The sequence below is a fragment of the Opisthorchis viverrini genome, assembly GCF_000715545.1.
Source record: "Opisthorchis viverrini unplaced genomic scaffold opera_v5_314, whole genome shotgun sequence".
In the NCBI taxonomy this organism is placed as follows: Eukaryota; Metazoa; Platyhelminthes; class Trematoda; order Opisthorchiida; family Opisthorchiidae; genus Opisthorchis; species Opisthorchis viverrini.
The window spans coordinates 470,606-486,922 of NW_008751973.1; the positions used below are offsets into that span (position 1 = coordinate 470,606).

The window sequence follows — 16,317 nt, forward strand, 5'->3', positions numbered from 1 at the left end:
TTTCCTTTATGAAAATATACTGCGATATCTCGAATATCGTGCCAACTGAATCATGAGGTGGCTTGTGTGTAGCACATTCAGTTGGAGGACATCATAAACGAGAGATTCAGTTGAGTTTCCCATGAGAACCAAATTGATTTGCAAATTAGTGTATTTCTCGAAAGTGGCCTATTTAAGCGCAGCTGATAGAGAAATGGATCTCCTAAAACAGTCGTGTTTTGAGAAGTGAGTGTTTTTACCGTAAAGTGCACGTACGTTAAAGCTGACAAGTCTGTTTTCTTCCAAAAGGGACCTGAGCCTACATAACTGAAATACTCATGTATAATTCAGAAATGCATGGTCATGCAAACAGTTCTAAGGGTATCTGGCACCAAAAAGCTACGCCATTTCCGATGGCTGGCTGGTTAGCAAATTGACTGATCACACCGTCAGTCTAGCAGGTGGAATTTCACTGCAAGCAAACACATCAATAACTTGGTTCGCTGTCGGAGTCCAATGGTTCTCCACCGATAGTTTGGTCTTCAGAATTGGCGTTTAACTTCCTCTCTCTGATACCACGGCACTAAAGCAAGTACCCTCACCCCTGAAGTTTCACATCTTCAAGAACGTGAACCCCCATCGCTTTGCGTAAGTAGGATTATCTTATCACGTGCAACAAGACAAAACAAACTCGCCGAAACTACTGAGCCATGTTGCACACTCTCTTTCCTCAAAGGAAGCAAGACGCTAAGTGAAAAGGAGTTGAAGCAACAAAGGGGTTAAGCAAAGGGAAACTCGATCTTCCTTTAAAAAAATTAGGCTTGGCGAACACGAGTGATGTCAGCCCCAAAACACATTGGTAACTCGAGGAATACACTAATTTGCAAATCAATTTGGTTTTGCAAATTAGTGTATTTCTCGAAAACAGTCCAATTTGGGTTCAAGTAGATCATAAGGTTGACGGGAACCCGGGGACTGCGCCTACCTGATGAGCACCAAGAAGACGAAACCAGTCATGGGTCGTCGAAGAGTTTTCAGCAACCTTGTGAGTAGTTTCCTTTATAAAGAAAATACATTGATAACTATTTCGATAGGAGATTCGTCATGCCATCTGTGAGAGACTAGGCCAACTGTATCATTCATACAATAAATGATAGTGGTTTTCAGTAAATTCAGACATGGAAAGCTGCACCGATCCTCTTCGGGGCACTACAAATTTTTACTACCATCAGATAGCTGTCGCACGCATCGCACCTGTCTTGCCCTAGAATTTGGTTTCAAACAGTTCGGATCTAGTATCACCTGGGTAACTGGAACCGGTTTCCGCGATATTCTTCCTATTCTAGTGTTTCCATGGTACCTGCTAGTCAGACTGTAGACACACTTTGTCTCAGCCTATATTTATGCATTATAACGAGTATTTAGAATACTGCATAGAACACATCGTTAGACCAAAGCGACTGTCTCTGTATTTAGTGTAACGAATGCTGATGCCTCGAGGCATCTGATCCTGTATCCCACGACATAATCGTCGGATCTGACGGGATGATCGATCACAATCAAAATTGTCTCGTAGTTAGGAAAACAATGAGTCAACTCAAGCCAGTAACTCGATTGATGGGGTCCCTCGGGAGAATGACAGAATAAAGATACAAGTTTCGTGTTATTCTGGTAGATGACTTTCTGTTACTCGTGAGTAGGTTTTGTTTACAGAGAGTCGGGCACACCTTGAATATAAGGGTGAACTTGTGGTGTTTACAATCGCACAAATAGCTATGATGATCGACGCCCGGAAAACGAAGGCATTCGTGATCATCTCACGATTCAGATGTATGACGACCTTACCTTTAGCCCACCTCTGCTAAGGAGGTCATTAAATCCTTGTGATCCAAGTGATATCATGAGCTATCGGGCTTGCTCTTCACACTTACTGAGATAGCGTTGGTGACCACTATCAACAGTTACTTATTCCTGCTGCTCCGAAGCCCCATCACCGGATGGAGTGCAAAGCAATTTAATTGACACTGATACTGGCGAAGTTCCTCATTCTCAGTTGACAAACAAAGTAAGGCAGTCGAATAAGCAGACTGAGGGCTGATGTCATAGAATACATCACATATTTTACAGCGATTTCGGTAATGTAAAAAAAGCCAAGAAGCACCAAATTCTTACGTTCAAGCACACTAATTCAAAGACAATATGAACGTTTGTGCGAAAAACGTCTAAGTAACACGCGATAGTGCACAGTGTGACCGAGGCTCTATTATTTGACCTGGTTGTTGAGTACGTCAGTCATCCTATTCCCATCCAAAGTGTACAGTTGATCATGACGTGGGATATTTTGACTACCTGGTATGTTGTATCCTGTATTAATGAACGATTGTTGTTCTGTCCAGAACGGGAGTAGCCTCATTTATACAACCATGGAGTCCATCTCCGCTGCATCTTGGTGAGGACTGCGATAAAGGACATGACAAGCAGATGTGCATTTGTCGAGCAATTCTGTTGGGTGGCACATAACGGATGCAGTGCCTCCAGTCATCGGGTTTACAGGTGTATCTTGGTTGCACCGAGGAATCGTTACCTCAGTAACTTTTAAGGCCAAGGGCATTCCCAGTCCATAGACCCTAGTTGTTAGATCATGTGGGGATGGCTAAACCGCTAAAACCAGGGCAATTCAGATACCCACACTTTCCATGAGGCATACTAACGGCGCACAGGTAAGGCTAGCTAATCAGTAGATCTGTACATTTGGGGCCCCAGGAAGTCGCTTATCTTTGTAGCATCAACACATTGGAATGTCCAGGGTTCTTTGTACATTTACACATAAAATGCATATAAAATACGCTGTTCATATACACTGTATTAGAATTCACTTTAGCACACTTAAAATACATACATGATAAAGTTGAGATACTGTCGAGTAACAAAAGAAACTGGTAATCCACACCAGAAATTGTGGGTGCTGCACCACATAAGGCTCCCGTAAATATGAGTGGTCGCATTTCCCCGAATGGTAGTGAAGGCCGCCTGTCACCCACGTTATCGGCACGTGTACATAATGAGTGCAGCTGCAACATGCGGCCACGCACAAGCTTTTTTGGTCCAAACATGGCTAGTGCTGTTGAGTGGCTTACTTGCTCTGGTCATAACTTCCGGTCCAACGTCAGCAGCTAACCCGGTAACTTGTTGATAAAGAACTGTTCGGCATTCATATCGTTCTCTCCTAATACACCGTCATCCCGTCAGATACTAAAAAATCTTCCATCCACACAATGTATATCGCTCACTTTTGACTGATTTTCGACGAAGCTCAAGTAGATTCTTCTCCGTCTTTTTTGTCGTCCTCTAAAGGAAGAGAAAATCGTTCCACTCGAACAACTATTCTATGACGAAACATTGGTGCTTTTTGTCAAATCGATCATTTCATTGCGCTTGGTTGAACAAATTAGGGGAACAAAGACTCCAAGTCTTTTATGTTGTCTAAGATGTTCTCGCTTCTAAAAAAAGATTGTATGGCTAAACTGTAATACAGCGCAAGGGTCGGAACAACTTGGCTGGTCATGGTCAATTCGGAAACAGATCGTGTCAAATAATAGCGATGGCTGCTGCCCTTGGGAGAGCCGCTCTGAATAACCGAACATGACCTCGGGTGGACGGATGCGTCGGATCAAAAGATAGTTCCGATCAGTAAGAATTTGAGTCAATCGCAACGCAGCGCTTTTAGGTCAGAACTTCTTCATCCATCCCGAAGATCCCAGCTTAACCCTGCGAAAAATATCGTGATAACCCCTTAGATAGAGTTGTAACGACTTGCTTGTCTATTAAAGGATACCATGCTCGCTGGTGGACCGCTCACAATGCAATAGCTGGCAGAAACACCAATCCATGATTTTAGTTTCAATGGAGCAACTCCAAGTAATTGCAAAGCAGCAACACAAGCGGTTCGAAAAAGCTCAAATGGAGTTTATTGAAACTCTGGTGCAGTGTGTTGGTGAATACGACTTGGGACTCTGTCTTCTTCGACGTATGACGCTTCCACACCAAACACTGAATTCAATTTCGACGATTAATCTGGACAAAGTTGGGTTTAAAAATAAGAGGACATGCTTCAAACCGACTTTTCTCGGTTTGATGATGAATGGAGAACTTTATTGTTGATGCAGAAAATGGGAACAGCTGAACATGATCGATGCACAAATTTTATGCTTTACGAGTTCCGTCGTGACCTTCACTTTACAGCTATCATCAAGATTCTGACCAAAATATTCGGTGACTAGAGTTCACTGTTCACTATTCTCTGTCAGTGTCTTGAGATTATCAAGGGGGTATACTGAAGATTTTATCACGCGCAGCGGTATGGTTAACAGTGTGAGCGCTTCAAGCTCAGTACCATAACCGAGGATCAGTTGAAGTGTCTTATTATCATGGAATTCAGAAATTCTGATTTAGCTACTGAATTGAACTAAACGGAATCTAGAGTTGAGAATTTATGAACTTACTTTTGGACTCCAGTCTCTGATCCCTCTCGAGACCGCAATTACTGAACATTTCCAGCCGTTCCAGCCTGACATGGTGGGCGAAGCAACCCTCAAAAGGCATTCAGATTCTAAACGGATTCCAGAAAAGTTGTCTACACCTTGTCGGTTTTGTGACGAATGGCATTTTTCACTCGACTGTCTCCGTCGGAAACTCAGGTGCAGCAGATGAGATCGAAAACATCAAGAAGGAGAATGCCGCGGAGGCTACTTTAGGAGGTCGCTCAATTATTGGCCTGACGGAAGAATATACTCAAGTGCCGTGATCGCTACACCTAGGGTAAAATAACTTGGTTGGCGAAAGTTCGACACAATTTGTATCAATGTTACATCGTTCGCCATCCAACATCGCACAAAGTCCGGTCTAACTCTGATGTTGGAGCCTACCTGAAACTTGAGTGAGAGGCCACCAGTTTAAGACGCAAATTTCATTGTTCGGAAAGTGACAGAAACCTGAATCTAACCTGAAAGCTCTGCGATGTCCGATGTGCCTCACTTCATTGATACTCCCTACTTCACCAGCTATGCAGACCTCAATCTCCTAGGTCTGGATTCAACTGATGAGCTCCGACTCTTGGAGAAACCTCACACCACACCTTCGTTGTCCTTACAGCTACAGCCAAACCAGAGACCAGTCGTATTTTACGCGAAACAGCAGTTATCTCGCGCGTTACGTTCGACACAGATAGTTCTTCCAATTCAGTCCGTCTTGGTGAATCCTGCGAACGGTCTGAAACGTTATACTCCCGGTTTTTACATTTCAGTGCACAGTCCAGCGGCCAGACAGAGCTTTCTACTGCTGTCAAGGAAGTGAAGGGGGAACGATCGACGTAAACGACACCACCACAGTACCATAAAACCAGCTGCTGAATTGAGGAGACCGTAAACACTGTGAATGGTGGTCGCTGGCTACGTCAAGCGAATGCACCACATGCAACAGACTGTGACTTCACAATGACAATAGGTCGCCCGGAACACCGGACAGCCTTGAAAGACCTCCTAAATGGAGGGTACAGGCAGAGCCATCTACGTCTCTCTGTGAGCATACTTTGGGAGATTTCAAGTTGGTGGATTGCAAATACTTCGTTTTTGGATGGTATTGGTGCTTTTTGTAAACCCGGCTTCCTACGTCACATCTCAGTTTGCAGCTTTAGTCCACAGTTAGACCATCTGCAGTCTGGCTATCATCTGACCTTGACCCTCACCGCATCGCCCTTTACCAGCGTCGTTCCGTCAGTCTTTAACCCATTCCGGTGAAACTGTTTACACATGTGGGATTTCCAGCGGCATATTTCTAACAAAATAGTGTGTCAGAGATGACGCATAGAGAAGTTAGTGTGTGCGTGTGTGTTGGTGCCACTAAGGGGAATATAAACAGACTTATCGTCGTGACTGGTTGTGAAGGTCACTGTGCGTCTAAGGCTCTCTCCAGAGAACTGAGGAAATCACCGGAGAGATAGACTGAGCCACCTGATACAGGCTTACGAGTGTGCAGTTGACACAGTGCATAGGGATTACAGCACCATCTGACTTTTACCTGTAAAATGCAGCTTTACATAACATACAGGCAATGGGTTCTCTGAAGTCGGGGAAACAGGAGGAAGGTGTTCCACACTTTCTTTTACTGGGATGGATGGAGGGAGGTGGGGAACCACACGGTGGTGTGGTCTTCACAGAGAGTTCACTGAACGATAGTTTTAGGTCCATAATAGAGTGGGAATTTGATATGGGGAGGCTGGGTATATGAAACACAACATATGTGAGCTGGTAAAAATTGGTCGAATAGGTCCGTAGAACATCACAGTCGATTATTCCAGTACTGTTATCCAACGTCCTACTGCGCTCTTGGAGATCGTTGCTTGATAGGTGTTCAGAGAAAAAAGCATGGGGTGTTACGCTCCACGCTCTATCCAGATTATCTGTCACTAAACCAGTCTATTCGAGAAGGATGAAGTCCTCGCAAATTTATCAACGACAGGAACATCCTTGAGCACAACGTTTTGTTCAACCTTCGTGCATAAAATACTGGACTGCTTCTTCAAATACATTACGCTTAATCATACACATAAAGCGGAAAATTTTCCAGTAGGCTTTTCACGTTCCTGTAACCAAGTACATGTCGGTATTGTGGTTGGCGTGATAACAATGCTGATATTTGCATTGTTGTAATCGCTTGTATGTATCTTACACAACCGGTGCCTACCCGACTGAGCACACCTCACAAGTGGGAGGGCCTCGCCTCGAGGACCAGCATCATGCAACTGTTTATGGTGAAAAAGAGTTTATATACGCAAGTCGCAGTTGCTTCGGTGGTTTCAATGATTCACATGTAAATGGCCTTTGGTTGCTTTTGTGGTATTCAATGAATGGCATTGAATCCTTTAACAAGGGTGACCCATGGCCTCCGATCGATCAGCTGGTCGGCAATCGAACTTGCTGTGCTTTTGGACCGTCTCACTGTGCCGCAGATCAACGGCTTTTTGTTAGTGTCAGGAGTTCTGGGAACATTTCACTGGAGGTTTTGTCCCGTAAGTGGAGCCAGTTATCGCTGTTTCATCTTTATTGAGAACCCTCAGCGGTGCGCGCTCATGACCGAACAGTTAGGTGATCTGAATACTAGTCACGAGGTCGTCGGTTCGCACCGCCATGAGCTTTTTAGATGTGAACTGCTAATGACTCCCAATAAGGATGAAACGCCTTTTCATTGTAGATTGGCTTACCTGCAGGATGAACCCTCTACTGAAATATCAGCATCTTCTCTTTTGTTCTCTGCTACAGGCCTCAATTAGTTTGATCCACTTAGTTTGTGGTGATGAGTAATCGGCTACTGATATCCCCAGCCGCGTTCATTGAATGTCTGCCTTAGAGTGCTGTTAGGTGACCGCATGGCTTTTGGATGCTTCTTGAATGTGCACAGACCCTTGAGCAACCGTCGGGCCACTTTACTCCGTTTCATATAGGCGTTCACATTATATTAAACCGACCAACTTGTTCAGTAATGCATATAATGTTTACTGGTCTTGATTACCAATGATCTTGAACAAAAACAATTGTTGCCCGATTAGTTGGAAGCATTAAAACATTTTACCAGGTAGCGATATCTGTGAATCGGCTGGATTTGTTAGTTGTTGGCCTGGTCGTTGAGGGTAATTTGTTTGAAAACTTCTCAACGTCGAAAGAGACAATGTCAGTCCGTTTTTGGGGTAGGTGTCACTTCTTTAGGTGCTGGAATTAACGCAGTTTAGCAGACAACGGATTCTAGTCCCAGGGCAACCGCTAATGGCTATTTCAACTTTCCGGTTACTGATTGGTTTTTTCTCGATCTTCACTGAGTTGTGCCTTGGTGTCCTCGTATTTGATTGGCTGGCTGGATGCCGTCGTTTTATTCTGGGTTTCGATCAGTTCCTTCGGTATCTGCGGTGCATTGTATATTCAGGCCTTTCGATTTGATCGGCTGTTCCGATCTGTCTATCGTTTATACTTGCCTGAGATGTCTGCTGGTTTGCGTTCTGGAAATCCCTAGTCCAGTTGGTCTATAAATCTGGTACATTATGGTGATCCTGGTGATGTACTGTTTGGCAGGTCAGCCCATGCTGTTGATTCGTTCATTAGTCTCCACGATTCTTCAGTCAGCTCCCTGCTAGGATTATTGCGAAGTTTTGTGTGTAGAAGTTTTGTTGTTTGTTCTGTCGTATTAGGCGATGTACCGGATTCGTATGTGTATGTTTTTGTCACTCCATCTGTAGGGTATCATTCACTCCTAGACTAGCGTGCTGTCTTTTTTGCTTGAGTTCATATGTGCAACAACGTCCCTTTGAACTAATGTCCCTCTCGATCTCCATGCATAAAACCGGAAATAAGTGACCGTACTTTTTTACTTGCAGACTTGTGCTCGTGTGCCCGAGTGGATAGTTTCCTCCCAGTTTGCCCCACACGATACTCCACAGATTCGCTGCATTGAATTTTGTACGTAACATCGATCTTCTGCTTGGTTCCCGGATTTCATTTCGACTTTAATACTGAAGCTTTCCAGCTAGAAGACGCATTTAATTTTTACGTAACATCGATCTTCTGCTTGGTTCCCGGATTTCATTTCGACTTTAATACTGAAGCTTTCCAGCTAGAAGACCTCTCGAGTTCTCTTTGACTACATACGCTGCGTTTAACAGGGAATAGTTCCACAAACTGAAATCAGAACTAAATTTTGGGATTTGCTGAGAAAATCGCAATATATACTGAATTTCAGCAAATACCGACATCTACAGCCGCCTGGATAGGAGCTTGAAAACTACCGTTTTGCTGGGATGCAGTGCTGTTTAAGGCAACCCAAATTGGTCAGTATTAAACTCCTCAAATCAGATGCCACAGAAATTATGTGGCCTGCATATTTTTAAGCGAAACAAAATAGACTGGCCGGAAGGAAAACCTTCAGTACGGGGAGGTCATTCGTTTAAGACAAAGACCATTACGGGAAAGCAGACAACCCTATATGATGCAATTATGAAAGTTTTGACAGCAGATCTGATTGTGAATGGAGGACGACAGGAATAAGACATTACTTTGTTGAAATTCTTGTCCAATCCATTCAAGCAGATTAAAAAAATGAACCACAGCTTGGTCTACGTAAGCTGAATAGCATTTCAAGCCAACTTGTAATTCCTGACCTCCGGTTGATGTTCGGTCCATTCCTATCATTCAAAACGGATGTGTGTGCTAGTAACTCGGAGTTGATCAGTGGCACTAAGCCACAGAGTTATCACAAGTTACATCTGTCAACCGCGGCACTACTAATTGGAACAACACATGTGTGGTGAGGGGACAGCAACTTCGATCGCTTCACTCCCGAAAAAAAGTGCCAGTGATATTCCAGATACCGGACACTGAAACCAAGCTCAGCTTTGCATCGGTCAGTGAAAAAAACGGTGCTTACAAAAATATCCGGCGACGCCTGCATGGCTTTTGATGAAGAAATGCATCTGGAGCAGTAAGAGAGAACATTATTTTCGCAAACTCTGATGATACCGTTGAAGGTTGATAAAGCAGGCGGGAGTAACATAGAGGAATTACTAAGGGAATTTGAATCGAATCTAATATTTTTTTCGGGATATTATATTTCTAATGCAGTACCTTTTGTTTTGCAAACATTGGTGTGGAGTGCAGTGTCACAAACACATATGTAGTTACTAATCTTGAGTGAACCCGAATTTTTTCATCAGGTTAGTTTTCAAATCCGCACCGTTCATTATTGTTTGATTAAAATGACATATCTGTTGTGTGAAAAAGCGTAGTTTATCTACCCATCAATTAAAGATTTCCTAACACGCTGTTTCTGAAAGAAACTGCTTCGCGGAGATGTTAAATCCTATGAACATTTGCTCAATATATAGAAGCTAATCTGTTTAAGGGATTCATCAATCCAACTCGTTCTGGTGTGCCTCCAGCAATCGCTAATCTAGTGTCCGGTGCCACCACAGGCAGGGTAAGATGGGGCTTGTCCAAGGCATTTGGGTCTTTTAAGATGAGGGAGACCACGAAACTGGCTGGGGACCAAACAACACTGCCGAAAAGAACTCACGAAAACTCACTTTACTAGAAAACTAACTGGTCAAGGGCAAGATAGGTTTTATACCAACGGTCGACTGACATGGGATTCAGCCAACGATTAGAAGCCGAGACTTTATCAAAAACAAATGTTCGCAATGTCGGACGTTATGTAATAATATTCAGTCGAATTAAAGGTCGGTTGTTATTTGGGTATAAAATGTGGAATTTCATAGCCAAATAGAAGAATTGATAACCGCACCGACATGTACAAGTAAGGTGTTGTTCGGACTGCTATCCCTTCTAGCTGTCCCAACTACCGGACACGGTTTGATGGATTGAAAGTCTTCCGGGATTCCGATAAGATTGGAACAAGCCAGCTTGGTTTCTCTAAACACCGAGGTTGGGAGATTTTAGGCTTGCACCACGAAGAGTTTGTCGTGGAAGAAATTACTGGAAACTTAGTTCCGTGGGTAAAATCAACCATAGCCTACGTGGTGGTCTGAAATTTTTCAGTGTATCTGATCTAATGTTCGTGGCTTCGTGCTGTCCTTTGCTCTCTGTTCTCCCCGTCTCTCTGGGAAAAGATGAGCTCTTTACAATGGATAACCCTACAGAGGATGTCATTTTGATGGAACAGATTTTCCTGCACTGAAAAGTTGAGAAAGCCAGAACTTGAGAGAAGATACCTTCTGGTCCAAAAAACACTTGATCCATCATCAACAAGCAAAAATCTCAATGCAAATTCCTTACGCCAGCGTTCCTTAGATGGGATGACAGGACGCACCAGCGGGACGATAAAGAGAAGTTAGATAGAAGGCGGCGGGGAGCAACGATACATTTGTGTTCAGTGTCGTGGGTAGTTGTGAATTATTGACACCGAGTTGAGTTGTTATCGGCGTAGCACCCACACAAACTTACCTTAGTGCTTACGCAACAGACACGGCTTCAGTCAGCTCACTAATTATATTCCTGGGAGGTTATCGAAGTATCCCCGTTCCCTAGTAAGCATTTTAGCTTATGCAGCCATGCCTTCCATTGTTAGTACTGGTTTATTAGGTGGACTTGTTTGCCAGAGGTGTGCCACCGCAGTATCTTTATGACTACATTATGCCACACTAGGATTGAAAGTGGTTATCAAACTCAATCACATTTGTGTTGCATTCATATAATATTACCCATAGAGGATACAACAAGATAAAATCTATTTTAAAAGTTAATATGGAGAGACGCGACCACCACCTTGAATTGCACGAAAGGTTGTGTATTAACGCAATATGTTTTAAGGGGAGTCCGTGGATGAAGTTTCCAATGTATTCATCACACTTTTTCCCGAATGTCTGAATGGGCTTCACATACCTGGATTTGTAATGATACACCTTTTCTGATTGACTTTCGGCCGGATATTAGTGAATTGTATTCTATCTAACCCCAAAATATAGTGTTTTTATAAACCGTGCTGAATCATTATGCAAGTAAAATGAGGCGGCAACGGTTTGGTCCATAGAGAACTAATAATGAGCTGAAATGCTTCAGCATTACCCTTCTATCATTAACTAAGATTTACTGTTTGATCGGTAGGTTAGCCAGTAACACTGAGTTAGTGTTTACTAATACAAATGCGCTTTGCTTGCTGGCACTAGGCTTAAATAACCAATAATGTATCCATGGCAGGTTACAAGGCATCTTCTGCCAGAAGACGCTACGGTTGCAAGACGGATCGGTAACGATTGACCCTTAACTAGTATTCGGATCGTTCAAGGTACCTGAAATCCGATTCACTGTCTTTACATTTACATGGAGCATCATGATACCTTCATACAGCGAAAGTAGGCTGATTCTTGGGATAGCCTTGGACCTTGAGATAGCCTTGGGTAGCATGCTCTCCATGGTGATATAGGGGAATTACAATCGATTGGTCTATGGGTGTGGCAGAATGAAACTGATGCAGTAACAACTGCATTAAAAAAATTGCATGATACTGTATGTGGAAGTTTTGATGGTACGGAATGGGGGTGTTTTCTGGCATTGAGGCATGGAGGTAGTAATGATGTATAGAATGTGCTGTTATGAGATCGGACAGTCTGTGCGTTCTTTCAATGCAGTTACCGCTGTTATGTGATACTTAACGGACGTACGCTTTCGGGAAAGTGATTCTACTAAAGGATATTTTATTACACCGTGCACATAACTGACAAGGTCCTACGGATTTGTCTATGAAAAAAAAACGTTCTGCCAGCACCAAAGCGAGCCAAAGAAGGCAGACGTTGGACTCATTCAGCTAGATAATTAACTGGCTATATGTAGCAAATACTGGGCAATACTGACCGGCCGCGTTATCCAAAAAGGATAAAATAAAGGACACAAACAATGGAGTTGTTCTTGTGTTTAACTTGGAAGGATACGTGGTACGCATGGTAGCTATCTGCTGAGCAAGCTTAGATCTATCTACTGATACTCACAAAAACGGAGTGGGCATCATTTCGCTTCCAAGTACGAGATTTGAAAACGCATGATAAAGCCAATAAGCCATCTTTTCCCCAACTGAAAAACAGGAAATTGAAAAACTTGTATTTATCATTACACTATTTAGGCCAGTCCAATATAGACACATTATTACGGGTCAAAGTACACTGTGGTGGAGCTGAGAAAGCATACTGAGCAACAGAGTGGTGTTTGAGTAATTTTAAACGGCTGATATGGTTACAGATCTCCGGAAATGAGATTGGTGAACTCACGCGGTCATCGGGGTTATGTCGTTTCTATTTATAAACATCCCACTTGTTGCTGCTCACAAAACCCAATGGAATCTGTATCCGGCGGTATCATACAAAGAGAGCGGATCACTTTGATGCCACTTTCGCTCATTTGTTGGTATAACTCTACATTAGTTAACACTATGGCTCTTTTGATGAATGTGTAACTGTGGGTGGCATTGGGATGTACAGTTCCCACTTGTTTTCCTACGGAATTTTACTCCATTGCAGAATGAGTTAGACGATGTTGAGTGGTACTTATCTCCCAAAACAACGCCAGAAACAAAACTCATAAAGCATGATTTATATGTCTGAATGAAGTGGGTGCCTAGGCTGAACTTCATTGCCAAGTTGCAGCTATGTCAGCTGTTCTTGCCTTTCCGAAAAACGTAGTTCAGATGTTCGATTTTTTTCTTGCACTTCTATTTACATACCCTGCTCACAAGCGGAATGATCACTGCTCTATGCGTTCTATCTAAAAAAAGTCAGTGTGCTCTCCTGGATGGCAGACCTATGAAGATAGTGTTCTAAAGAACTTAGAAAGCAGCGCCAGTCGACCAAGCAATCCATCCTAGAGCAGTTTTTTGTGGGTTTCCGATCAGAGTCATTGGATTGAGTTGAGTCTTTTGTTCAAAAAACTTACCGTTTGATGTGCATTAAAGAGGTACTGAGTGAAAACTGACTCGGGGGTATTATATGGCCTTGTAGTGTCATGGTTTGATTGTCTGTTACTGTGGGTCCTGATAATAACGTGCGGTTTTCATTAGCAACAGTTTCGCTCGCAGCAAAAAAGTCAAGTGCATGTAGCCATCACTTTTTATCCTGACCTTCCTGACTACGATCTACGAGATGTCAGTCAGATAGAACCACGGCGATTTAGGGTCTGTTGGACAAATTTCCCATTATTCGTATTGCTGGAGTTGTCGTGTATAGCGTGAATGTGAATATAAAAAATTCCGCGACCACGTACAGTAATGAGTCAGAAGTATCGGATACAAAGCAGACCAGCCTACCAGACACCTGGTCGGCACACAAGTCCCCGTGAGCTGCTGAATAGGTATTCCAGGCGTTCGACCTGGAACAAAAACACAGGAGCCCTAGTCCATGCCACAGTCTCCTTTTGGGACGACCATTGCAGTACCAGTAAAGGAAATTTTTTTTACCGAATACGGCCATACTAGGACACATTGATGACCACAGGCGACCTCCAGTAACCCATCGTTATTAAACATTTTTTAGTTGTTAAGTTTTAATTGCCATGTATGGCTAACCACACTGATCGTACACTGCCACAAAGTGTACTTGCGTATGCGATTACTGGATCACGCTAGAGTCACGCGAAGCGCTATTGTCCCAACCAAACATACCGAATTCGTTCCATGTCTAACCCTTAGCTTTTGCTGCTTGCATTCAACCTTCTGTAGAAATGTCGCTCAATTTAGTATATTTTCAGGCAGTACATCAACAGCCCACGTGATGTTACAATGGGAAGTCACGGCGCTGCTACACAGAGCCATTCTAGATAGTCACTGGGACCGAGTTAGGATTTGATCATATATTTCAATCGTGTGGTAGATTCTATTGTTAAGGCTGGTTGTATTCTGCTTAGAAAGTTCAAAAGACAATCATTTTAACAGATGAAAGTCAGACTTGGGGTTTCCGAGGCGATGAAATTAGACGTGAAAACAAAAATGACGAGTTAAATGAGTGTACACGCATTTGCAAACTAATTCGTTTTTTTTAGAGAGACTCACCTGGAACCCAGCTGAATCTCTTGTTTGTGATGTTCTCAGGCAACTGAATGTGCTTCACCAGGCCGCCTCATGTTTCAGCCGCTACGATATTAGAGATATCGCGATAGATGTATATCTTTGTAACCTTCTACTCATAAGCTTGCTGAAAAACCAAATTAGTTTGCAAATGAATGTATATTCGCTAATTTCGTGGAATTTAGTTCCGAGTAGAACATAAGATGGACGGAAACCCGGGTACTGCGCCTACCTGATGAGCCCCAAAAGGGCGAAACCGATCAAACTTGAGGACATGAAAACAAAAAACGACGAGTTGAGTGGTTTGAAAGGGATAGCCACAAAAGTAGCCCCGCACTTATTGACCATCCATAATCCGTTGGAGACCAGTGCGACAGGAGGTACATCACCTTCAGAGCTTAAATAGTCTCCTTTTAGTACTCTCAGTTTGACCAATGCAAGTAGCCTGTCGAAACTGCCTAGCCTTGAGCTGAAGGAACATGATTCAACAGACCTCAGCACTAGCACTCAGCGCGTACTGGACCTGTGACAATAACGTGACTCGTGAACAGGTTATCGAGTTAGCCCGGTTTTAAGACAGATGAAAAAAGGCCAGCAAGACCTCTTTCGATTAGCACAGTGGATTAGTGTTGAATGTTAGTTATTGGGTCTTGTCGGTCAATGTGGTTGCGTGAATCTTACGGGTTTGGAGTTGAGGGAATTTCAGAGTATTTTCACTCGAGTTTGGTTTCTTGAACTTCCGGTCCAAGGTTCAAGGTGCTTCAGTTGACGATTCACCTATCAAGCCAACGGTAAATTTCGTTGGTCTGTGTGGGCTTCTAAGTGACGCCTACGACCATTTGTTTTGGAGGAGAGTGAGATTAAGTGAAATCGTTGGTCCGTTTGGTACATGCACTTCTGTTGACCACTCTTCTTTCTGATGACCACAGACCACCACGCAGCATATCCACTGATCTAAAACCATTCATCACACGCCTCCCAGTCGTACGTCTTCTACTCTATTTACACTGGAGTGCTTGGCGATTCACACCGCCCCGGCCATCAGTTCCTGTGACGTGAACTGTTGTCCCCTCCTCAAAAATTCAACATTTTCTAAATCTGTTTTCTGCCCGTATCCAGTTCACGTTCCATCAATGCTGCGTCTTTCAATAATGCTCGATATTCATATGGACCCCTAGGTGACCTGTTTGATTTCCTTCTGTGCTGTCCGATTCTGGTTTGAAGTTCCCCGACCGTCTGTCCTGTACAGACCCTACCGCAGTCGCTGTATTTAATTTTGTAGGCACAGTCCCTGTTTCTGTTCGACGGGGGGTGATCTTTCAACTGCACCAGTGCAGAGTGTTTCTCTTTTGGAACGTTATTCTTATGTTAACAGTGTTCAGAATCCTTCGGATGTTCCTGGTTTATATGGGATAACAGCAACCCATTCCATTCCCTGTTGTATTTTCGCCACTGGTACCAACATTCTTCGTAATTGACGCCTAGCTGGATATCCACTATCCCGAAGCTTTCCCTTTATTTCAGTTTCATTCACTGTCAATTTGTCGAAATATAGGTAGATCGGGTGTGGTTACCGGCGGTTGATCAGGGGGGAGTTGATCTGTTCGCCGAGCTTGGCAGCTGGCTTGCAAACGTTCCGCCCCCAGACATCGTCAGTGCTCAGTTGATCCACTCAGTTGACAATTCGATTACTTAGTGATCACAACAATCATTGACTACAACGCCTGCGTGACT

At 43.4% G+C, this 16,317-nt stretch overlaps 2 protein-coding genes across 2 annotated transcripts in view; both read right to left on the minus strand.

The window, feature by feature from the left end:
- The window catches only part of T265_14994 (hypothetical protein), a gene marked incomplete at both ends in the record, with an annotated part of 4,194 nt that extends 3,158 nt beyond the window's left edge, over positions 1 to 1,036 (minus strand). Inside the window, 2 exons of the mRNA XM_009176121.1 lie at positions 21 to 168; positions 965 to 1,036. Of these exons, the coding sequence (XP_009174385.1) occupies positions 21 to 168; positions 965 to 1,036 (220 nt within the window). The remainder of the gene's footprint in view (positions 1 to 20; positions 169 to 964) is intronic.
- Positions 1,037 to 15,675: 14,639 nt separating this feature from the next.
- Positions 15,676 to 16,317, minus strand: part of T265_09906 (hypothetical protein) — a gene marked incomplete at both ends in the record, with an annotated part of 7,633 nt that continues 6,991 nt past the window's right edge. The window contains 2 exons of the mRNA XM_009176122.1: positions 15,676 to 15,945; positions 16,007 to 16,116. Coding sequence (XP_009174386.1) covers positions 15,676 to 15,945; positions 16,007 to 16,116 — 380 coding nt within the window. The remainder of the gene's footprint in view (positions 15,946 to 16,006; positions 16,117 to 16,317) is intronic.